The sequence below is a fragment of the Ochotona curzoniae genome, unplaced genomic scaffold (assembly GCF_017591425.1).
Source record: "Ochotona curzoniae isolate NIBS_2020 unplaced genomic scaffold, NIBS_Ocur_1.0 contig_883, whole genome shotgun sequence".
NCBI classification, from domain to species: domain Eukaryota; kingdom Metazoa; phylum Chordata; class Mammalia; order Lagomorpha; family Ochotonidae; genus Ochotona; species Ochotona curzoniae.
The window spans coordinates 6315471-6341137 of NW_024466599.1; the positions used below are offsets into that span (position 1 = coordinate 6315471).

At 46.2% G+C, this 25667-nt stretch overlaps 1 protein-coding gene across 1 annotated transcript in view; it reads right to left on the reverse strand.

Annotated features, from left to right (window-relative positions):
* Positions 1–18675, reverse strand: part of ROCK2 (Rho associated coiled-coil containing protein kinase 2) — a 146624-nt gene extending 127949 nt beyond the window's left edge. Inside the window, exon 1 of the mRNA XM_040992831.1 lies at positions 18532–18675. Coding sequence (XP_040848765.1) covers positions 18532–18672 — 141 coding nt within the window. The 5' untranslated portion in view covers positions 18673–18675. The remainder of the gene's footprint in view (positions 1–18531) is intronic.
* Between the last annotated feature and the right edge of the window lie 6992 nt (positions 18676–25667).

Genomic DNA, 25667 nt, shown 5'->3' on the forward strand with positions numbered 1-25667 from the left:
CTTCAATCAAACTAAAAGTACAATAATACACTATTTTTTTTAAAAATGTATTTATTTTTATGTGGAAGGCAGATTTACAGAAGAGGAACAGAGGGAGAGAGAAGGAAAGGGAAGGAGAGAGGAGGAGGGAGAGAAAGAGAGAGCTCTTCCACCTGTCGATTCACTTCCTAAATGGCCAAAAGGGTCAGAGCTGAGCCAATCCAAAGTCACGAGTCAGGAGCTTCTGGGTCTCCCACATGGATGCAGGGGCTCAAGCACTGAGCCTTTTCTGCTCCTTCTCAGGATATTAGCAGGGAACTGGATCAAAAATTGGTGCAGCCAGGCCCGGCGCGGTGGCACAGTGGTTAAGGTCCTCGCCTTGCACGCCCGGAATCTCATATGGGCGCCGGTTCTATCCTGGCAGTCCAGCTTCCCATCCAGCTCCCTGCCTGTGGCCCGGGAGAGCAGTTGAGGACGGCCCAAAGCTTTGGGACCCTGCACCCGCGTGGGAGACCCGGAAGAGGCTCCTGGCTTCAGATCAGCATAGCATTGGCTGTTGCGCTCACTTGGGGAGTGAATCATCGGACGGAAGATCTTCCTCTCTGTCTATCCGCCTTTCCAATAAAAAATAATAATAAAAATAAATCTTAAAAAAAAAAGTTGGTGCAGCCAAGGTATAAACCCAAAACTAATATGGGTTGCCAGGGCCACAAAAGGAGCATTAGCATGCAAAGCCATCACACTGGGCCCCAATACTTCACAACACCAGCAAAACTAAATATTTTTCCATACACTACTTAACACTACTATTTGGGAAGCTATCATGTTTAGTTAGGCGACAAAATTTATGTGTAAAACATATTTTAAGGACAGAAAAACAGTGCCTCTTCAAGTGGAAACTACTTAATGTGGATAAAATTTGGAAGAGATAGACTAAGTGACAAGACACAGGGTTAAGGGGTCAGAAGTCAGAATGGAAACAATTTTGTGCAAAATAGTCAGCATTTTTAACTCTTCCCTGAGTGAATGAAAAAGTAGTCATGAAGCACTTTAAGTTACACAGTAATTTAATAATATTTGCATTTTTAAAAAAGCAGTATGAATAGAGAACAGGAAGCATACAGACCTAGAAAAGCTAGATTAAAGAGCCAAGAGAATTCTGCAATAACGTAGAAATAATATGATGGTTACATGAAGTAGGAAAGCAGCACGCGGATGCCAGAGCAGTGAGCCATTTGCAAGGAGCAGCACGGGCAGGTTCTAGAGACTGACCATGAGGCCAGGGTAACAGGCACTCAGATTTCTGCTTGATCCAGGCCAAATGGACAGTGGAACCAATCACTGGACCTTAAACCACAGCAAACGAAACTAACGTGCAAACTGGGAGAAACAGAAGATAGCTGTAGACAGGTTGATATTGAAGTGTCCACAGTAAATCCAAGAGGCTCAGCAGACAGCTAGATGTACAGCCTGAAGCTCAGAGGCAAACTGGCAAAACAGAAAGTCACCACCATACAGATGGCAGAGTCCTAGAAAAGATGCAACCCTGAGCAGGTGATACCAAGCATTTCACAGGCTGAGGAGAGGAAGGGCGGGGAGGCTAGGAGGGGCGATCCTCACTGGGCAGAGGAAGCAGCAAAGGAACCTGAGCACACCCAGGGACACACCCTGTGCCACTCAGGGCGCAGAAGACAGCAACAGGAGGAGTGTGAAGAGCTGCTGGACACTGTGCGAGATCATGTCTTAGCGACCTGGGGCAAAGAGTGCATGGGTAGATTATACTTCACTGCAGCAAGAACACAAAGTACAACAAAGTCAGGCTGGGGATAAGTGAAGAGGCAGAAGCTGGAAAGATTGAAAATTTCTTTCCAGGTATATTTTGGCTATTTGTGTTGTTTTGTGAGACAGCTGCACATACTTACAAAATGAGACAATCAGAATTAAGAGATGAAATGCTACCAGAGTCACCAGCAGGAAAGAAGGAATGAATGTGAGCACAGTTTTAGAGTCGGCCTGAGGCAGTAGCACAGGCTTACAGAGTCTGCCTGGGGCGGTACCTTGGGCTTGGTGAAAGGCACATCCAATTGTACCATGGGGAGACCCTGGGGCTAAAGACACAGGAAAACTGAGGCTTCCCCTAAGAACAGTGTTCCCAGGAAGCAGGAAGAGCATCTGCAGAGGACACTTTGTAGCCTAAGTTTGTAAGACAGAAGGAGGAGCTGCCTGACAGTCCTGTTCTTAAGGACTAAATACATTTTTACTAGTCTGGGCAATTCTCTTTCTCCATCACTACTCAACAATACCCTTTGTGGAGGTCAGAGAGAAAAACCGACCAGAATCTAGGTTCTTGTGAGATTCCTAAGGTGGAAACTCCACAGGAAAGGGGATCTGAATTAGCAGACAATGCATTCTTTCCTGCCAGTAAGCAGCATTTAGAGGTATCAAAGAACTCAAAGAAGCCAATGAACAAGTCCAGCAAAAAAGATAAGAGATTAGAGTCACAGCCAGGAGGTCCTTTTCAATACAGGTTCTCTAAGACAGAGACAATTTCAAGTAATAGTGAGGCCAGAGTAGCTCCATGGAATCAACTGAATGAAGTAAGCTAAGAGAAAGACCACTGGAGATGGTCAGATTATGAGACTGCAACACCAGGGCCCCAAGCTCTCTGTTTACATGAATGCTACATTCACCATGAACAGTGACACGAGCCTGGGTACAAAGAGCATGAGCCGGATACCTATTTTCAGTGACCAAGAAGATCAATACGTGACAGCTACGAGACCATGGAGACCATACAGCCCAAGAGCACCAGGTTCAGCAGGGGAAATTGTAACACAAGTTTTTTAGGTACCACAGTGCAAAAGGGAGAAAGCAGGCACCTCCCAGCCTTTCCTATCCTGAAATACGCAGAATGGAAGAAGGTGCTAGCACCACCAGAGGGCTTTTCCTTGGCAAAGAAGGGTGTTATGTTAGGCAAAGATAAAAAAATAATATTCAGCAAAGAATATGAAGATTCAGTGAATACATGAAGTACGAATAAGAGACAAATTGGGAAATGAGAGCATAAACAGATGATAGAACACGGCTGACAGGAGACACGTGATCGGCTTCACAGCCATCACTTCTTTAAGACGTGTGTGTGTGTGTGAGTGAGTGAGAAAGAGAGAGAGAGAGAGAGACAGAGACAGAGAGAGAGAGAGAGAGAGAGAGAGAGAGAGAGAGAGGCAGATATACAGAGAGAAGGAGAGACGAAGAGAAAGACCTTCCACGCTCTGGTTCACTCTCCAAGTGGTTGCGACAGCTGGAGCTAAGCCAATCTGAAGCCAGGAGCTTCTTCCAGGTCTCTTACGTGGGTGCAGGGTCCCAAGGCTTTGACCCACCCTCTACTGCTTTTCCAGGCCACAGGCAGAGAGCTGGATGGGAAGTGGAGCAGTCAGGACTCAAGTCTGCGCCCATATGGGATCCAGTGAGGACTGTAGCCACTAAGCTACGAGGCCAGGCCCCACAGCCATCAACTTTACAGTCCCTCCATCAATTCCCCTACTTCTCAAATAAGCAAGTGATCGCAGTATAATTGTATCATTTAAAGCAAAATTAGATCCAAAATAAAACATGAACAAATGGAAGAGATAAATGGAGGTGAGAAGGAACTAAAGAATTAAGAGAAAATAGATTTGAAGTGAACTTTAAAAAAGGATCAAAACATACCCATCAGTAATAAAAAAAACAAAGTGAGATACCATCTCTTTTTGAAAATCAGATTAGCAAACAGCATAAAGAACAGATGATACCCAACCCTCCAAACATGCTGACCTGGGCATGTGCCCTCATGAGACTGAATTTGCCAAAGCCTTTAAATATGCATGCCCTCTGACAATTTCATTTCACAAATCTACAAAACTATTCATATATGTATACCAAAATATGTAACTGTTGGCTGCAGCAATATCTATATGCCTGTCAATGTTGGAGATATAAAATAAATACTTGTGAAAATTGCACAGAACTTAAAAAGAACGAGGTGAGGAGTGGACACTGGGCCCTGCATCTCAGACCTGGGCTCAACAGGCACCCCCAACTTCCTGTGGACGCACACTCCGGCAGCAACCACAGCAGCTGAGGATCGGAGCTCCTGCCACCCGCATGGGAGACCTGGCTCCTGGCTGCACACCCAGATTGGGACCATCGCAAACCACTAGGGGAGAGTGTTTGTCCAGTCTGTTCTTTTCTCACACTGATTAACAAATAAAAACTGGAAAAAAGGGGAGGGGGAACCTAAGTGAATTATAAACTGTAAATTCTGACTGAAGATTTTCAAACTAAATGAAGAAAGGAACAACAGAACAGTAGACAAAGTCATGATCCACTGTGAATGCAAAACCAACGACCAGTAATACATGTTTTATGTACACAAGTGAGCAGCGAGTGTTCCAAGCAAGCACAGAACGTGATGTTCTGACTGAGCCCAGGGAGAGCGCTGAGAAGGGAGCACAATTTATACTCACGTCTCTAATTTTCAAAATGCAAAAGTATTACATTTGTAATTTAACACATGAAATTAGGGTTTTTTTTAAAGATTTACTTTTATTATTTTTTCATTGGAAAGGCAGATATACAGAGAGGAGAGACAGAGAGGAAGATCTTCCGTCCGATGATTCACTCCCCAAGTGAGCGCAACGGGTCGATACTATGCCGATCCAAAGCCAGGAGCCTCTTCCGGGTCTCCCACGCGGGTGCAGGTCCCAAAGCCTTGGGCCGTCCTCGACTGCTTTTCCAGGGCCACAGGCAGGGAGCTGGAAGGGAAGCGGGGCTGCCGGGATTAGAACCAGCGCCCATATGGGATCCCGGCCGTGCAAGGCGAGGACCTTAACCACTGTGCCACCGCGCCAGGCCCGCAATTAGTTTTGAGTCAATAAGGTAGAAAAGAAGGCAGTGTTTCACGAAGAGATGCAGGCAGAACACAGCAGGGCCCAGCGGCGTGGCTAGCGGTTAAAGTCCTTGCCTTGAATGCCCAGGATCCCATATGGGCACTGATTCTAATCCCAGCAGCTCCACTTCCCATCCAGCTTCCTGCTTGTGGTCTGGGAAAGCAGTTGAGGACAGCCCAAAGCTTTGGGACCCTGCACCCGTGTGGGAGACCCAGAAGAAGTTCCTGGATCCTGGCTTCGGACCGGCACAGCACCGGCCGTTGCGCTCACTTGGGGAGTGAATCAGTGGACGGAAGATCTTCCTCTCTGTCTCTCCTCTCTGTATATCCGCCTTTCCAATAAAAAAATAATAATAAAAAAAAGTATATTCTGGGCCTGGTGCAGTAGCCTCGTGGTTAAAGTCTTAACTTTGCATACACCAGGATTCCCCAGAAGAGGATGACCCAAAGCCTTGGGACCCTGCACCCATATGGGAGACCCAGAGGAGGTTCCAGGTTCCTGGCTTTGGGCTGGCTTAGCTCTAGCTGTCGTCTCTTGGGGAGTGAATCAGCAGATGGAAGACATTTCTTTCTGTATCTCCTTCTCTATGTATATCTATCTGCCTTCCCAACAAAAAAATTAAATAAATCCTTAAGATAAGTATATTTTGATACAATTTTGAAATCCATGCATGAGTATTCAAAATATTCACAGAAATGTACAATATGCAAATTATTCATGGATTTAAAAATATTTAATAAAGTTATCTTTCAATTCCCCTTTTTTTCCATCTCAAACTTTGAAGCACCCTCACATGTGCTAATTAACATGCTATCTTCAGAGGAAAAAACAGATTACATTCTGCACCAATTTATTACACACACACCACCTGGAAGACACTGACATAACAATACAGGCTGTTTTACATATAGCTTGTCAACTGTCTTCAATCTACAGAACACTACCTCACACAGTTAGCTTCTTGACGGATTTAGTCCTCACAATCCCTTGACAAAGGTTAAGTATTATAAGTCACAATTTAAAATATCAAAATAATCAATTTCAATATTTGCTCTTGATTCTAAATTTCAGCTATACTATTCTCTCTTGTAAAGAAATCTTTAAAAAAAGAATCGACACATTTTCCTTCATTTTCTCCTTATTCACTACAATACAGCAAAAAATTCCTCAGGACAGGTTTATTTTTATTTTCATACACTAACGCAGATTTAAACAAAGTTCCATTTTATGAATTTGCTTTAATGGAACTTAACCAATAGAAAACAATTTGAAATGAGTCATTGTTCAAGTTGTTAAACTTTCATTTCATAGGTTTGTTACAACAGAAGCAAACTAAATCATTTCATCGCAGTGATGGGAGAACACACACACTACAACTCAATGTCAGCACCACATTCTCCACAGCAGCTCAAAACACAACCATTCTCTCTCCCCTCAAAAATCACTAACTCCATAAAATTCATTGAGTTTTATTTCATGACTACCCTCACAAGGAAATTTTGCAAGCCAATTTTGCACTAGAACTTCCTTTTATTAGTTCTAAATTTAGTTTTATTTGTATGATCTGTTGTTCTCCTATTATGGAAATATCTTAAATAGAAAAAACAATCTGTTTTCCAGAATGTCTTCGAAAGTTCTAACTTTACAGCCTCCCATTTTTATAAAAATACATGCTTGCAGCACAAATTGTTTTTCAGAATGCCAGCAAAATATTTCAGGTGACTCTTCTCACTGTTTTTCAGGGTAATACCTTACCTTTGTAACCATATTCCTCTTTAACCTGAATAAGACAATATTAACAAAATACCTTATTTTGAAATGTTGTAATCATGTTACATGTTCCGTTAAAGCTATAACCAAGAAATAATACCTTAAAACATTTTAGCATGAACATGTCATTAATAAATCGTAAGGTTCAAATTTAATTGCATTTTTTCAAATATTTTTAAATGTTGAAAAAGAATAACAGTAAGACTTTATGAATTAGGACTCCCACCAAGAGACCAAATTAAAACATTTCTAACTGGAAAAAATTTCCAATGAAAATATTAACTCTTATGTAGCAAATTTCTAAAAATAAGTACAGAAGCCCATATTGTGGCATAAAGTTAAGCCAGCACCAGCAACAGCAGCATACCATGTGGACACCACCAGCTCATGCCCTGGCTGCTCCATTTCTCATCCATCTCCCTGCTAATGCACCTGGGAAAACAGAAGACGGCCCAATGCTGGGGCCTCTGCATCCACACAGGAGAGCTGCATGAAGCTCCTGACCCCTACCTTCAGCACGGCCCAGCCCAGGCCATTGTGACCATTTAGGAAGTGAAATCAGCAGCTCTCTGCCTTCCTAACAAATAAACACATAGATAGATAAATCAACCAACCAACAAATAAATCTTTCTTTAAAAAAAAAAAAAAAAAAACAGGGCCTAATCTGGTAGCCTAATGGCTAAAGCCCTCCCCTGCATGCACGGGGATCCCATATGGGCACTGGTTCTAATCCTGGGTGCTCCACTTCCCTTCCAGCTCTCTGCTTGTAGCCTGGGAAAGCAGTAGAGCATAGCCCAAAGCCTTGGGACCAGGCACTCACATGGGATACCCGGAGGAGGATCCTGGCTTCTGGCTTCAGATTGGCTCAATTCCAGCCACTGCAGCCATTTAGGGGGTGAGTCTCTCTGCCTCTCTGTATATCTGGCTTTCCAATTTTAAAAGGTGGGGAGGGGAACTCTGTGGTTGTGGTATGGTGGGTCAAGTCTCTTCCAGTAACACCAGAATCTCATATGGGCAGCAGTCCATGTCCCGGTTGCTCTACTTCCCATCCAGCTCTCTAGTAACGGCCTGGAAAAAGCAGTGGAAGATGGCCCAAGTGTTTGGGATCCTGCTACCCATGTGGAGGCTGGATGAAACTCGAGGTCCTTGGCTTCAGCTTGGTCTAGCTCTAGTCACTGCCAAAATCTGGGGAGTGAAGCAGCATGTGAAAGATTATCTTTCTTTCTCTTTTTCTCTCTCTCTCACTATAATGTTTTCAAACAAATAAATTTTTTAAAAAAAGTATCAGTAAGAAAACTTAGGTCTGGTTTCTGTGTAGCCCTAAAAGAAGATGGGCATAAATGTGATGCCCAGGCCTGACACAATGGCTCAATTAATGCCAGTTTGTGTCCTGGCTGTCCCACTTCCTCGCATCCAGTCACTTCTTTGTGGCCTGTGAAGGCAGCAGAGTATGGTTCAAGCTCTTGCAATTCTGCACCTGCGAGGGAGACCTGGAAGAGACTCCTGGCTCCTGGCTTCAGATTAGCTCAACTCCAATCATTACAACCATGTGGGGAGTAAACCAGTGGATAGATCTTTACCTCTCCTTTTCTCTGTAATTCCTTTCTGACAAAAATAAATAAACTTTTAAAAAATGAAAAAGGTGATGCCCCTGCATAGTTAGAAAATCTGCCATCCACCAATATGCCAGCTATTCTGTGTCTAAAAGATCTCAAGCATTAAATTTGGGCTTCCTCCCCGCCCCCCGCACTCACGACATAAAGGAACAACTACAGTTGTTTTTCAAACTCTACCCTTAAGATTACCTGAATCACAATCACCAAAAATATCTATTTAAATTTATTTAAACTTAAATAATTTAATCCAGAAAATGTGATAGCATTTCCACCAGAACCTTCAACATAGATCTGGCTTACATCAGGTAATTATTTTTTTTCCCCAAGTGGCCACAATGGCCAGAGCTGAGCCACTCTGAAGCCAGCTTCTTCAGGGTCTCCCACATGGGTGCAGGGGCCCAAGGCTTTGGGCATCCTCTGCCACTTTCCCAGGCCAACAGCAGGGAGCTAGATGAGAAGTGAAGCACCGGGGACGTGAACCTGCATCCACACAGGATTCTAGTGCTTGCGAGGCAAGGGCCATCATAGAACCAGGCCCTATACCAGGTAATTCTGATGTCTAGGTTTCATACAAGCTTCAACATAATAAAAAATTAAAGGAAAAAGGAGATACTCTGCTTTTCTCAGATGCATATTGAAGGAATGGCAACCTCTGCCAATCTGTGAATTACAATGCTACACCCTTTAGATCAATGGTGCCCACACTGTCCTACCTGTAAGAACCAGCTGGAACCTTTTAAATACCCAAAGCTCAAGGCACAGCATGCATCAACACATTACACTACCTGAGAGTGAAATCCAGGCATAGATATTTCCACACTCTCTTGGTGGCTTCTATACATCCAACATTTGGAAACGACTGCCTTCACTGGCTTTCTTTAGAGGCCAGCAGTGAGTGCAGCTGGTTACACCACTGCCTGCTACTCCAGCACTGCATGTGAACGCTGGTTCCGCTCCCTTCTGCCTACTCCACTCCCTATCCAGCTCAAAATGCAACTGGAAACAAAGTGGAGACCCACATGGAGTTCCTGGCTCCTGACACCAGCCTGGCCCAGCCCTGGTCATTGTTGCCACTTGGAACGTGAACCAACATATGGAAGAGCTCTCTATTCCTCTTTGTAACTTTGCCTTTCAAATAAATAAATCTTAAGGAAAAAAAGAACTTTTTAAAAAAGATTTATTTATTTTTATTACAAAGTCAGACATACAGAGAGGAGAGACAGATAGAGAGGAAGATCTTCCATCCACTGATTCACTCCCCAAGTGACCACAACAGCCGGTGCTGTGCTGGTCCGAAGCCAGGATCCAGGAACTTCTTCTGGGTCTCCCACACGGGTGCAGGGTCCCAAAGCTTTGGGCTGTCCTCAACTGCTTTCCCAGACCACAAGCAGGGAGCTGGATGGGAAGTGGAGCTGCCAGGATTAGAATCAGTGCCCATATGGGATCCTGGCGCGTTCAAGGCGAGGACTTTAGCCGCTAGGCCACACCGCCAGGCCCAAAAAAGAAAAACTTAAAATGATCTGTAGCAGCTAGGAATAAACACTGGTATTCAGTTTTGAAATTTCTACACGTCTATACTTCTGGTTTTTTAGTCCAGTATGGAAGGCTTTTTTCAATGCATTTAACATTACATCTTTCAAAGAACGCAGTTCCTGAAGATCATTCTCTCTGCTTCTCCTTCTGTCAATCTGCCTTTCCAACAAAAATAAATCTTTAAAAAGGAAATGTTTTGAAATAAATAAATAAAGCAAAACAAAAAAGGAATATTCCCTAAGGCCTCTGAGGTACAGACATTTTTTAGGATGATAACCCCACATACAGTGGGCTCCTTTCTGCATTACTTACATTCACTAAAATTGACCTGTGGTCTACAAAACACAATTTCACCAACTGTCAGCCATCTCCTTGCACAAAAATATAAATAATTTCAATATATTAACTTAAACTAGATCACACACAGCACATTAGTCAAAAAAAAAAAAACAAGCAAAATTAACAAGCACGTAATACAATACTCAATATAATTTGTCATTAGTAAAATGGACTATCACTGCAAATACAGACAATATCAAATATCCACTAAGAGTGAAGAAAAACTGGACATTGCTGATGGGAATGTAGAGCAGCGATATCTCTTTGGAAAAGTCTGGCTATTTCCTAAAAGTTAAAGCATAAGCGTACATGATGCTGTGAGCCCACTCCTGGGAATAGAGGAAGTTATAAGCTCTTTTACAGAGGAAGTATAAGCTCTCACACAGCAAATCCATAACAATTCACACAATGAAATATGAAATATTACTCAGCAATGGAAAGAACAAAATTAGATGCTATAAAGGAGCCTCAGAATCGTGCTAGGTGAAAGCAATCAGGTGCAAATGATCATATGCTGTATTTCACCTAGACAGAGACGGACAGCGGTCAGCTGAGACCAGGTGCCAGGACTCATCGCAGACTCAACTGAATTTTAAGGGACTTACAAAAATGGATTATGGTGATGACAACAATTTTATAAATTTATCAATTCTCAAATTTTACATTTATAATGGGTGAAGTTATGTATGAAAGTGAACTCAATGCAGAAAACTACTGAAAATTAAAAGGAGCAAAGCCTATGAGCAAAGATGTCTGACTATTTTCAAACATGCTCTCTTTCTAAACTGCTGTACCTTTTTCAAAGCTGATTTTAAGCAAATAAGAGACTGAAACATACTTTGTCAATCGCAGTATGTCTTCAGACTATATTTATCCAACCAACAATTACAAAGGATTTAACAAGCAACCAACAAAACTGTGCCTGGCTCTCCTTTGTCTGCTAACTGAACAGTTCCAGTAGAGGTAGAAGAAAAATTCTTAACTGTCAAGGACTTTTTTATTTTAAACACAACTAAGAGAGAATATGAAAAATTAGTATTTGTGTTTATTAGAAAAAGAAATCTGTTACACATTAAATCGTTTCAAGTCAAAAATGTTAGTAATGGTTCAATTGGCTAATCCTCTGACTGCAAGTGCCTGCGCCCCATTTTGGTGCTGGTTCGTGTCCTGGCACTCCACTTCCAAGCCAAATTCCTGCTTGTGGCCTGGGAAGGCAGTGAAGGATGGCCCAAAGCCTTGGAATCCCGCACCTGTATATGGGACCCAAAAGACGCTCTTGGATCCTGGCTTTAGACCGGCTCAGTTCAAGCCATTCGGGAAGTGAACCAGGGGTGGGAGATTCTTCTGTCTCCTGTCTCCGTAAATCTATCTTACAAATATAAATAAATAAATCTTTTTAAAAAAGGCTGACAGACTGCTTGATATCTAAAATTTTTTCAAAATAAGCATTGTGACTTGTAAATAACACTCAAATCCTAATCAAAAGCTCACGTCTTGACTTTTTAAAATTGTTAATAACCAAACGTTGCCTTGTTAATAATTACAAACAATATGTCATTATCAAAGATTTTACCTTAGAAAATGCCACCTGAGTTTCACCTGTCCTCACTCCATAAGCGCTCCACACACACACCCAAGGTCCTCAGCAGGTGTACGAGGAGGACAGGTGAGGGAAGGGAGAGCAGACGACCCACACAGCCGGTAAAGGCTGCTGCACACACAGGTTTCACTACTTCACACACACAACAGCTTACATGATGGCAAGACAAACTGTTCAGAACAATCCAGAAAATATTCAAGTCACCTTTCCTACATGACCTCCAACTAGCTCCACGTCCCCAAAATGTCTCTGCTGTACACACTGATGTTTACCCTCCTTCCTATCCAGCACCGTCAGTAAGCCCACGATCCACACACACACTCTGCTTCTCTTTCTCAATCTCAATTCAGCCTGTTTTGATATTCACTGAAAATATGTATTAAGAAAAACTACAGATTTCAATTTTTTCAACAAAAATAAACTTAACTTTTAATTCCATTTTACACAAGCTTTCTGAAGTATCCTTGGATGCACAGATATAAACTTGCTGACAGAAAACTGATCTTAATATTTCTTTAGGGAATACGTTAATAACTCAAGCAGAAATCCCTATATACAGGTTATCACTCTCACTACATTAAAAAGAATTACTGGTCAGCTCATTCAACAAATACTCATATAACAGCAGCAGGATGAGAAAAGCCCAACAAACAGCTTGCATTTCACACATTAAATAAACTCAACAGCCAAGAAGAATACAAAACAATGTTTAGTATGGAAAGCATTCCTCCATAAACTATCCAGGTAATACCAATACAGCTCTGACCTACTTCCAATTGAATAAAGCATCACTGGAGAAGGCTCTGTTATTTATTTCCATGCTGTTAAAAATAAATAAATAGGCCCTGCACGGTGGCCTAGCGGCTAAAGTCCTCACCTTGAACGCCCCGGGATCCTATATGGGCACCGGTTTTAATCCCAGCAGCCCTGCTTCCCATCCAGTTGGGAAAGCAGTAGAGGATGGCCCAAAGCCTTGGGACCCCGTACCTGCGTGGGAGACCCGGATCTATATATCTGACTTTGCAACAAAAATAAATAAATCTTTTTAAAAAGTCATCAGAGATCAAGGATACATACATTAAAATCACAATGAGACATCATTCTCTACCCACAGAACCACTAAAATTAAAGAATTAGTGTTGGGGAATATGTACAGCGAATGGACTCGCACACACTTTTGGTGAGCGTGTAAAATGACATAAACATTTTGGGAAAAGATGTAGAAGCCTCTTGAAAAGTAAACATCCAGTGCCCTATTACCAGGCCTATTCTATAAGGTTTTCATCCAAGAAAAATGAAACACGTCCTCACCAAAAGTCAATTCAGATAGCTCACAGCAGCTTTAAGAACAAAGTGTATGGACACAGCATGACACCCAGCGGTTAAAGTCCCCACCTTGCATGCACCAGCATCCCATATGGGCACTGGTTCATGTTCCAGCTGCTCCACTTCCCATCCAGCTCCCTGCTTGTGGCCTGGGAAAGCAGTCCAAGACGGCCCATAGCCTTGGGACCCTGTACCCAGACGGAAGACCTGGAAGAGGCTCCTGGCTCCTGGCTTCAAATCGGCTCAGCTCTGGCTGTTGTAGTTCCTTTGGGAATGAGCCAGCAGATGCAAGATCTTTCTCTGTCTCACCAATAAAAATAAATAAATCTTTAAAATAAAAGAAAAAGAAACCAGAAACAAAAGGTACATACCATATGATTCCATTTGCACAAAGTTCTATTATAGAGAAAAGCTTAAAGAGAGAAAGAGAAATGACCTCTAGCAGAATTGTGTGTGGAGCTAGCTAGAGGTATAGTATGAAAATTCCTGGATCTGTAAAGATACTCATTTTTAAAAGACTTACAACACAGGTATGTGCACTTGCATAGAAATCGTCAATGGCACATTTAAGATCTGTGTATCTCAATCATGTAAATGTAATCCTTAAGAAACCTAAACAAATATTGAACTACACTTAAAACGCGTAAATCGCTAAGAGCAAAACATACCAATCTCTTAAGCAAAATAAAAAATAAATTTCACCACTAGATTGCAATGGGCATACAGATGTGATAAAAAAAAATACTAAGTGGTGAGTACACAACAGTTCATTGTCAATTCTGTCACCCTTACTAGACTTCAAAATTGTTCAAAATACACTGTTAGGGAAAGATCTAAACTCTGTTATACTAAGTCAAACATATCTTAAAATCCAGCAATTCCATTCTCAAATATATAGTTAGCCTCATCTGTAGAAACTTCACAGGAGCCTCAGGAATGCTCCCAGCAACACCTGCCATCATAGAAAAACAGAAAGGAAAGAAGAGAAAAACAAACATCAACTCTACTGTGACCTGTGATGGCCTAAGGATACAGTCAGGCACATCACAACTGCCAAGGTGGCAGACAGGATCACAGCAGCCCACCACAGCAGCTCGGGGGGCTGGGGTCTCACTTATTCACCTGTACAGTCATTTCAGGAATGCTGCTCTCGATTCAAAACCTACATTCAGATGCAAATTCTTTTAATGTTTAAAATATTTCAGAATTCCAAATGCCAAAAGAGGACTTTATAATCAAGATCCTAAGGACAGACAAAAGAACAACAACCAAAACAAACAAGCAAAACCTTAGAGTTTAAGATAATTATCTAGTATTTCTTTACAACTACTCAGGTAATCTAAATGTTCATTTCCTAACTTAGTCAACAATGGCTTCAGCTGGGGCTAAAATGTTTCCAAATTCAGAATTTATTAGATTTTCAAAAATAGTATGTTTCCCCTAAAGCCCTCTTGGGAATCTGAGACACCAAATCAAACCCATTCCTCTTTCCCTAGGGAAAGCCACTATCACTTCTACTAGAAGGAGGAATAAACCACAACACTGCAACAACAGATCAATTCAGATACTCCTCATGGATCACCACTGTGGAGGATCTAAACTTCAAAAAAAGGCTAACGTTACCCGGACAGCAAGCTCCACACAGTTTGGCTAACTCAGTTTCTTCCAAGATTTCCTAACAAAATACAAATTTTAACACAAACTAATCCCATATGCTACACGTCTCCAATACTTACTTCACAACAGGAAAACATGTGTAGGAACAATTTTTCTCAGATTTATTGTATTTCATTTATGTCTCCATAATCTCATTCATCACATAGTGGAGGAAATACACATTTCCTATTTGATTTAACATCTACTTGATTTTAATTGGGCAAATGACAAACAGCAAACTGCAAAAGTCTAAACTCTGTGAGAAATTTTTCACATAGTTTCATATAGTTCACTGGCATAACAAAACCAATCAAATTAAGCCACAGAAAAACTGTAAAGTTTCAATCACCTTTGCCCATCCACACATCTAGTGACAACTTACCCAACCCGAGTCTAACAGATGACGACTGCTTACTCTGAAAGAATAAAATAAATCAAATACTGAAAACAAGCCTTCAGAAAGACAACTTTCCAAACTAACACTGAATAGGAGACCGGGTTCTAACAACAAACTCAGGTATTTACCCAGATGCTGCAACACTACCAAAGCAGAGAAAGATGCCCCCAAAATATTACAGATGCAAACCTCCCCAAATTTGCAACCAGCTCACAATCCAACTTCAAAAGAAACACTTTATCCTCAGATTAATTTACAACCTACATAAAGCAACCAGCCTTCACAGTGAAACAAAATCACCAAGTCCCTCCACCAAGTCAGTCTTGGATTCCAGCTCTAATCTTGAAAATTGAGAACATTTTTCAGATGGTAAATTCAAATGATGACTCTACTTAAAATTATGCAACAAGGAAGTTACAAATATAGCCATTTTCCTTTTCAAAGGAAATTTTTGTTTTGTTTTGTTTTTAAAGATTTATTTTATTGGAAAGGCGGATATACAGAGGAGAGACAGAGAGGAAGATCTTCCGTCCGATGTTTCACTCCCCAAGTGAGCACAACGGCCAATGCTATGCCGATCCAAAGCCAGAAGCCTCTTCCGGGTCTCCCACGCGGGTGCAGGGTCCCAAAGCTTTGGGCCGTCCTCCACTGCTCTCCCGGGCCACAGGCAGGGAGCTGGATGGGAAGCCGGGCTGCGGGGATTAGAACCGGCGCCAATATGGGATCCTGGGCGTGCAAGGCGAGGACCTTAACCAATGCTCCACCGCGCCGGGCCCGAAGGAAATTTAATTTAAAGCGAATGCAACATACTCAATACACACAATAGCAGCAATAACCTGACCGAGCACCAACTCTGTGCCGAGCACTGAGCCAAGCACCTTGAAGCACTGAGCCAAGCACCCTGCATACTCTCTCGTGTAGCTTCTCCAGGTCGTGCCTGCTGAGTAGGACACAGTAACTCCGCTCCATCTCCCTGTCTGCAGCAGTTCACAGCTTGCAGTGCTACTGTGTGTGCTCCTGAGCTAAGATTCACGGCCACATTAAACTACATTCCATAAATTTTCTCAAAAAAAAAAAAATGCTTTTTGTGGCAAAACCAAAAGAAATGACACATGCAGAATAATCATGACCAAATGTGAGAATCAGTCTAACTGGCCAGATTTCAAATAACTAAAGTGATACCAGGTAAATTATTAGAACACTCTTTTGTAAAGTTCAATGGACAGGTTCTGGGGATGGAGAACAGTGCTGGTTGCACAAAGGTATGCACGCCTTCATGCCACTGCACCTTTCGTTTAAAAATGGGCCTAGTAGGCAGCAGCCATCCAGCCTGGCAACCACACATAGTCCAGGGCAAGGCACCCAGGGTCGCCTGCAGCCTCCTGCCCCTACCGACCCTGTGAGGCCGCAGTGATGACTCGATCAGCCCCCTGCCTCCTTGCCATCTGTGGGAGATCCGGGCTGCCTCCTTAGCTCCTGGCTTCCACGTTGGCCCAGCCCCAGCCACTGCCCGCATCTGTGAAATCAACCAGCAAAGCAAGGCTCTTTCTCTCTTTCTCTCAAATAGAGCACTAAAAAAAAAAAAACACCTCCAAACGGTAAACTTTGTTATGTATTTTACCACAACTAAACAAAAATGTATTCTTTGTCATGTGAAGAAATTATATAGCTTTAACACCACTTGTTTTCCCCTCACTACGTCAATTTACAACACAAGCACAGGAACCTTGTCCCAAAGAAGTCAAGGACAGTTTCTGACCTGCCAAGATCCAATGCACTTCTGGATATTTCTACCGAAGGCAACACCAACTACTGTTGGCAATCACGGCCATTAAATCAGCACGGGAGGTCAGCTGTCACCCAGCAGTGTCACTGCACCTTGACAGAAGTGTCCTGCTGAATGAAGCCCTCAATAAACGAGGGGCTACAGCTGCCGGCCAAATAAGTCAAATCTCTCATTTTTTTAAGATCCTCCTCTCAATAACTTAGAAATGTCTTTAATGAGGTGCCTGGCACTTCATTAAGCTCAGAATAACCCTTAACAATCATGATCACATCACTGATAATCCAAAAAAATAAAAGTGGAGTGTAAAAACATTTCTCCCTAGAATTGAGTCTGAATCTGATGAATACTGGAGATTTACAGCCACTATTTTTAACCGAACTTTCTGGCCTTGGATCCAAGTTCTGTTAGCAAAATACCAGAGTGCATATCCTGGGAGGGAAGGCTCAGAAAAGCTATGGCCCCCAGGCACCCCAGCCTGCCAGCGGAGCAGAGCCTTCAGGGATGGTTCAGGTGGCCCTTGTCGCGGGAGGACACAGCACAGGAGCCAGAGGGACGGCAGAGGAAGGCCCCCACCCCGGCTGCCGCACAGCCGCACATGGCACCCCTCTCTGCACTGTGCAGGACACACACCCTCCAGTCAGCTCCTGCATTTTGGCCAAACAGGACTGAGTCACTCTGCGAATGATTCCAGAAACCTCAGAGGATAACCAGGGGCCTCGGAAGAGCCGCCAGTCAATGCAGGGCAGTTTTTTCTCATCCCGTGGTCACTAGGCTTCTCCCCTGGTGGGAGGCGGCTACTGCACGTTGGCATGGCCATGAAGGCGCCAGGGATCACCCAACCCAACTCCAGCCCTCCGGAGTTAACTTAATATCCAGAGTATCTTTTTCCACTGTCTACTTCCCAGGGTAACAGTCGTCACCGCCCCCCCCCCCAGCACTGTCTGCGAAATAGACGCGTTCACTCCGATAAAGGAGGGGGGGGAGCAACCCCAGGGACAGAGTGCGCCCCTTTCTTACTCGAGCCTCAATCAGCAAGCCTTTGGATTTCAAAGTCTCTCTTAGGAAAGGGGTGGAATGGAGGAAGAGATTGATTACACTGGACGGTTCTGACCGGACTGGGGGGAGAGGGTGGGAAGGTGGGGAGCGCTCCAGCGCGATGACCTCGAGAAATTAAATACACACAAACGAAATTCCAAACACGCGCTGGTCAAAGACAGCCGCAAACGCACAGCTTGAGCTCATCAGACAACAGGGACCGAGGGAGGGCAGCTCTTTGTCACCAAAACACGGGCAGCGTCGGGTTTCCTGCTTCCCTAACTGGCACCCACGTCCCCACACGGCGTGACACGCTCTCCACGGGCGCACCAGGCGGGGCCCAACTGCGCCCGACTCCCCAAACCCCGAGGGGAGGAAGGGAAGGAGGGAGGGCCGTTTCCTCCCGGGGCGCAGCGGCCCGGGCCGGAGGGAGGTCCCCGGGAGGACTCCAAGGTGGGCGTCCCGCCCGTCCGGCCCCCGCCGCCGGAAGCCAGGCGGGTGGGGCGCACCCGCCCCCTCCCCACGGCCGGCCGGGCCCGAGGGACTCGCAGGCCCCGGCCACCTACCAGCAAGCTCTCCACGTTGATGGGGGAGCGAGGGTCTCGGATGAGCGCCTCCAGCTTCCTCTGGCGGCCCGCGCCGGCCGCGTCCCCTGGCCCGGCCTCGGGGGCGCCGGGCATTTTCCCCGTCGCCGGGGGCCGGCTCATGCCGCCGCCAGCGCCGGGCCCGCACTCCGGCTCCTCCTCGCGCCGCGGGGCCTAGTGCCGACCCCCGAAGCCCCGGCTCCCTCCGAGCAGGGGGGCTCCGGCCGCCTCCGGCTCTGTCTCCCGAGCTCCGCGACGCGCTGGGGGCCCCGACGCGGCTCCGAGGGGCCCGGCCGGGAGCGGCCGGCGTCCCCGCCCCTCAGGCGGCTTCGCGCCGCCCGGTCCGCCGGTGCGCGGCGAGCTCCCGCAAGGAAGTGCCGCCGCCGCCACCGCCACAGGGGCCGGCCCGCCCTCGGCGTCCCGGGACGCTGGAGCCCAGGAGCGGGCCACTACGTCCTCCGGCCGCCCGCTCCCATCGTGGCCGCGGCCGCCGCTCGCTCCCACACGCCCGCTGCGCTGCCCCTCAGCCCGGCGCGCGCCGCCGCTACCCACAAGCCCCTCCGCCGCGCCCGCGCGCCCCGCCCCGCCCGCCGGCCTCCGCGCGCCGCCTTCCTCCGCTCCTTTTCCTCTCGCTCGCTCTCCGTCTCTGCTCTCGGCCTCCCCGCGGCGGCGGCGGCGGCGGCGGCGGCTCCCTCAGCGCGCCCTCCTCCCTGGCCGGGACGTCCTGAGGGGGCCGCGGGGGCGCGCCCGCGGGGGAAGGGCGGCGCTCGGCTCCCCGCCCCGGCTGACCCTCGGCGCGGCCGCCGACCCCGCGGCCCCCGCTGACTCAGCGCGCAGCTATGCGGGCCCTTGCATCACCCGCGCTCGGATCCTAGCGACCGCGGTGGCGGGAGAGGCGCAGGGGCCGCGGGGCCTGAGGCTGACGCTTCCGCCCCGCAGGCGAGGACCGGAGCCACGAGCCCGCGCGGCCTCCCCGGCTGGCCCGGAGCACTGTCCGCGTGGAGGGACCGGGAGGGCGGTGGCGGGGTGGGGGCGACGCCTCGGCCTCGGTGAGCAGGGGGCTCGCGGTCGCCGCGCCGCGCTCTGCCCTCTCCAAGCCAGCCAGGGGTCACATCCGCCCGGGAGCCAGCGGAAAAGTCTGTGCCAGAAGCTCCGAAGCCGTGCGGAGCGCCCCTCTGACCCGGGAAACCCATTTAAGGAAGTGCCTTTCTAAGGAAACGGTCCCCCAGCGGGCGGGGGAGAGAGGGCTGCCGCACAATGTTTGCTGGAGGGCCGGGGACACTGGCCCTGAAGGCCGATCCCCGCATTGTCCGGCAGGTGTGCGGGCCAGGCCGGAACAAAAGGCGCGGGCCAGTTGGGGCGCCCGCTCCGGAGTGGCAGGGCTTTGTAAGTGCAGGGGATTTTCCTTCCCTGCAAAGATGCTCAGAAAGCATACTGGGGGGGGAAATGAAAAGCTATGCTAGAAGGCACGAGCCACTTCCAGAAAAGCTACAATCTGATACCATGAAGCAGTAAGAATCTGCAACTCCTCTGCCCAGGCCTGTCACAGATAAGCCCCCAGATAGGCCCGCCTTTCTAAAAGTGGCCTTTTTATCAGTGAGTGTTCCAGGAGCCTCCGCTGGGGTTTTGGGTGAAAGCCACCCTTACTTGGGCAGTTGAAGGAAGCCCTGGGTGGTGCGAAGAGGAATCCCCTTCGCTGACCCCACCCTCGGGGCAGAGCAGCCGGACACTCCTGCCCCTCGGGCCTGGAAGCACTGTGCAGATAGCATCGCAGCTGCTTGCCTGCCTGCTCCTGAGGACACACCATATGCACAGCAGAAGGAGCGCTGCGAGGGCCCCAATTCCTAATTAACTTGGCAGTGACTGGCTGTATGTAGTTAAGAAGCTTGGTGGGGTAACAGAGAGTCCTGGGCACAAACACTGGACTTGGAAAGCTCATTTAAAACGAAGGGGCTAGTAAGCACTGGAGTACTTACACTGACCACTGGGATCTACACACAGTTATTTTTGTAGACTGGACAAAGCCGTTGTGTCCATGTTGAGGCAAGACCTCCACCAATGTCTGCTTACAAGACAAGACTCATCTGCTGATATAGTTAAGTCTTTATATACAGTTCTTACTTGGTCTGTGTAATTTTTGTTTTATAAAGGCACTGTACAACTACGTGGTTTAAAAGTTCAACCCAACCAGGCATTTTCACAACATGACATGGAAAACTTCAATCTCTACTTCTACCGTGTCTTCTTTCCTAACTCAAGGCTTTCACCCATTGCTGTACATCGGGCTTCGCTTTTCAAGTGCACGTGTCTCTTTCCCCACACGTGAGTATAGTTATAGCCCATCATAGTGTGTCATGATTTGCTTTTCCCCTCCATTAGCAAGTACCATATCCAGATGTCTCCATTTCTATGGAAATACCCCTAGAATCTTTTTTTTTTAAGATACATATCCTTTATTTGAAAGAGTTAGAGAGGGAGAAAGAAAGAAATCTTCCATTCTCTAGTTCACTCCCCTGACAGCCACAATAACTTGGGCTGAGTCAGGTGCGAACTAGGGACACCAATTCTACATTCAGATCATGTGCTGCTTCTCCTGGTTCATGAGCAGGGAGCTGGATCAGAGCAGGGCGCCTGCGAGTGAGACCAATGCTCTTGTGGGATGCTGGCACTGCAACACTAGCCCAACCCTCATCTTCTTGAACTACTGAGCACTACTCCATAGAGTGGAAGTACCATAATGTGACTCTGCAAGAGAAAGCAATGGCTGAGAACAGATGCTGGAAACAGGACTGAAATCTGCCACTACCTGGAAGAATCAGTGGTATGAGCCTTGGCAAGGCGCTTCTCTGCATCCAAGTGTCCTCTTCAAGTTGGTCACAAAATGTTTGTTACTTGCTGGCTGTGCTTGGTCACAGTGTTGCCAATGACATCCTTCTGGGTTTACCTTCTTGTGGAGACTTTTAATTAGCAAATGTTTCAAAAGTGGAAATGTTGTTACCAAGAGGGCAGATACTGCAGCAAAGCCTGCTTAAAGAGTCAGTCCTTGGGTTTATGTTCCTTTTCTTTCAGTGTTGTCCATATTAAATATCATGACACTTTTGAATTTTAGTCTTTCGTTGGATACACAAAATGACATTTTGTTGTCACTTCAGTTATCTGAAGGCTATTATTCCTTAAGTGGGTATTTTGTATATCTCCTAAAATTACCTACTTATATGTGTTGCTCATTGATTTTTGCCATTCTTGTTGATTTCTGGGCTCTTTTTTTTGTTTGTTTTAAAGATTTGTTTGTTTTTATTGCAAAGTCAGATATACAGAGAGGAAGAAAGACAGAGAGGAAGATCTTCCATCCAATGATTCACTCTCCAAGTGAGCGCAACGGCCAGTGCTATGCCGATCTGAAAGCAGGAACCAGGAGCTTCTTCTGGGTCTCCCATGCGAGTGCAGGGTCCCAAGGCTTTGGGCCATCCTCCGCTGCTTTCCGAGGCCACAAGCAGAGAGCTGGATGGGAAGCAGGGGTGCCAGGACTAGAACCCGCGCCCATGTGGGATCCCTGCGCATTCAAGGTGAGGACTTTAGCCACTAGGCTACCATGTCAGACCCCAATTTCTGAGCTCTTTGTACACTGTGAATGCTCCCCCCTGTATTGATGTCATGTTGAAATATGGAGAGTCAGCAGCCATGAGGCACAGAAGATAAAGCTTCTGCCTGTCACACTGACATCCCATATGGGCACCAGTTCAAATCCCAGCTGCTTTACTTCCCATCTAGCTCCATACATTAGCACCTGGGAAGGCAAAGAAAGATGGCCTAAGTGCTTAGGTCCATACATGCATATGGAGACCTGGATGGAGTTTAAGACTCCTGGCTTCTGTCTAGCCTAATCCCAACTATTGTGGCCATCTAGAAAGTGAACCAGAAGCTGGAAAAGCTCTCATTCTCATCTCATTCATACATATTCTCTCTCTTTCTCTCTGTCTCTCTCTCTCTCTTTCTCTTTCTCATGCATACATAGGTCTTTTTAAAATGTTTTAATTTGGACATGATAGCCTAGTAGCTAAAGTCCTCACCTTGCATGTGCCAGGATCCCATATGGATGCCACTTCATATCCTGGTTGCTCTACTTCCCATCCAGTTCCCTGCTTGTGGCCTGGGAAAGAGTTGAGGAAGGCCCAAACCTTAGGACCCTGCACCCACATGGAAGACCCAGAGGAAGTTCCCGGCTCCTGGCTTTGGATTGGCTCAACTCCAGCCATTGTAGCCATTTGGGGGAGTGAACCAACAGACAGAAGATCTTTCTCTCTGTCTCTCCTTCTCTCTGCAATCCTGAGTTTTCAATGAAAAAAAAAATATATTTACAAAAGTTATGATTTGTAAATATTTTCTTCTAGTTTATTGCCCATCACTCTGTTTTGATGCATTGGTGTCTGTTCCCACATAAATGTGATAACAGAAGTAGGAGGGGAGAGAGATCTTCTATCCCCTGGTTAGTTCCCACAAATGGCTTCAATGACCAGGGCTGGGCTAAACTTCAAGCCAGGAGCCAGAACGCCATCTGGTCTCCTGCATGAGTGACAGGGACACAAGTTCTTGATGAGCCAAGACCTGCTGTCTCTGAGGATGTGTCTGGACAGGAGATAGGAAACACAGCCAGGACTAGAGCTCACTACCCCAATTGATAGACAAGTGTTTCAAGCAGGGAAATAACCATGGCACCAAATGACTGTCTGATTTTTACCTTTTATGCAATCAAGTCTGTCAGTATTTTCCTTTATATCTTCTGTATTTTGTGTCTTGATAGAAAAATTCCCAATCAAGTTTTTGGGTCACACGGAAGATTGGCATTGCAGCAGATTGTAAGGAAATGGCTGTTTCCTAATTGTATTACCTCAGCTCATCCCAAATGAACTGGAGCAGGGCCTCGCTCTTCTGCCTGGGCTCTGTTCTGATGCCTGTCGCTCCCTCCCACGTTCCCTGCTGCTTTTTCACTCTGTGACACTTTTCCTTGTTAGCTCTTTATCACTGTCCCCACAGGGAAAAGTCAGGGCATTTAAGCAGGCTGGCAGCGAAGGACACAGTGCTTCTTGAGGAGCTTGCTCTCGATGCCTTAAGAGCACCACTCAGTTTCCTGTGAAGTTTATCTATGCCTTCTGCCCCTGCAAGCCCAGCAGAGATGTGTCTTCTCTGTGAAGTCACTGGTGATCAGTGGGACATGCAGTACCCAGCCCTACCTCGCCCTAACATTTGCCAGTCCAGAGTGTGGCTCCAAGTCTCTCTCCTTGGCCTCTCCGGGGCCCCTCTTCTCATTTTCCATATTTCATTTGAGGGATGACCTTTTTCCCTGCTACCCTTTCCCTGCTGTATGAGGACCATTCTTGGGTCTCACAGAGTGGCTGTTGGTCATTTCTTTCTTGACCATGATAATTACTATTTCACATTCTTACCATGCACAGGGCAGCATGCTTACATCAAGCCATCTTAGTTCTCCAAACACCTTTCAGTTAATGGCGCTATGACTGGGCTCGCCTGACAGCTGATGTAATAGGCACTCCCATGCGTGTGGATGGAGTACATGGGTGAGTGGGTGGGTGGACGGAAACAATGAACTGTGAATGCTCTGGGTATCGCCAGTAAAACTCGGAGCAACTCTACCCTTCCTGTTCACACAGCACTATTTGCTGGGGCTGGTGCGCAGAGATGCCTCTGCCCTATGTAAGACAGAATTTAATAATAGAAGAAAGGGATGAGCTCCTCACACAAAGGTGTCATTAGTTTTATAAACTCCACTACTATAAAGGCTACAGAGTTTAATGGTTTATGAAGTGGAGTTTCATCCTAAGTTTCATTCATGCTTTGGTAATCACTCCTGGGGTAAATGAGAAAATCACCTAACGCCTGTGTGAGTCAGTGTCCTTACATACAAAACAGAAGTAATGAAGCTTGGTTGTCATTAAGGTTTCTTAAGATCTCCAGATGAAAGTAGTTCTATTCATCCCGGACTCATGATTGTCCAGAGCACGACAAAGGGGTCTGCAGATCCAAGGAGCCAGCCTCTGCTGGGAGGACGCTGTAGTCCATGCTGAAACGACATGCACCTGTGTGCTGGAGCAGCGTGGTCCCAGGCTGTGTCTGGCAAGCTGGAAGGCCACGTGTTGATTCTGGTTCTGCCAGTTTGGGAGGAGACCTTGACGTCATACCTGGCAATCTCTTTTTTCCCCCGTTAGGGAGATGGAAATGGTTCAGGGATGCTTTGTGTGGTGGCCCTGCTGCAAGACCTTGCCGGGTCTCCTATGATTATGGATGAAGTCCTCAGACTGGAATCTGGGACTTTCCGCAAGGTGTCCCAGCCTCCTATGACACATGTCTCTTCCAGCATCCCAGAGTTCCTCTGGACTTTTTCCCTAGATATAGTGTGCAACTCTTCCCTCTTTGGTCAGCCAACTCCTGCCATGTGGAGCACTGTCCTCCTTTCATTCCCCTGTCCCTTCCCCCAGGTCCCAACATCCTGCTCCATACCTCCAGGCCCTTGAGTGGACAGCTCAACTCTCACCGTCCTCTGGAAGCCCATGAGCTCTTAACAAAATGGACAGCTCAACTCTCACCGTGCTCTGGAAGCCCATGAGCTCAACTCTCACTGTGCTCTGGAAGCCCATGAGCTCTTAACAACGTATTTACCTCACAGACATGAAGAGAGCAATGCTTTTCTTTTCCTTTCAATATTTTTGATATTCAAAATAGGAAGTCTATTACATATTCAGAGCAAATTAGTGATTTTCCACCATTTATCAGCTATCATATGAGGAATGCATTGCTATTTCACTTTCTGGACACTACAAAACTCTGCTGTGTAGGATGCGCAATTCTCAGAGGAGACCATGCCAAGGTGCTGGTCCACATTCCCCCCTCCAGGGCCCCTCAACCCTCCTGAAAGACACTCTCCTTCCAGGCAATTTCCTGAACCTGCTTGCTTCTGAATTTAACCGTACCATGCTAGTTCTTTGGTGGATATAAAAAGCGTTGAGGAGTTAGCCTCCTGTTGTCTATATCCCTCATAGAGCTGCAGTTGAGCTCCTGACTCAGGCTTCCTGCCATCCAGACCCTGCAATGCAGCACACGGC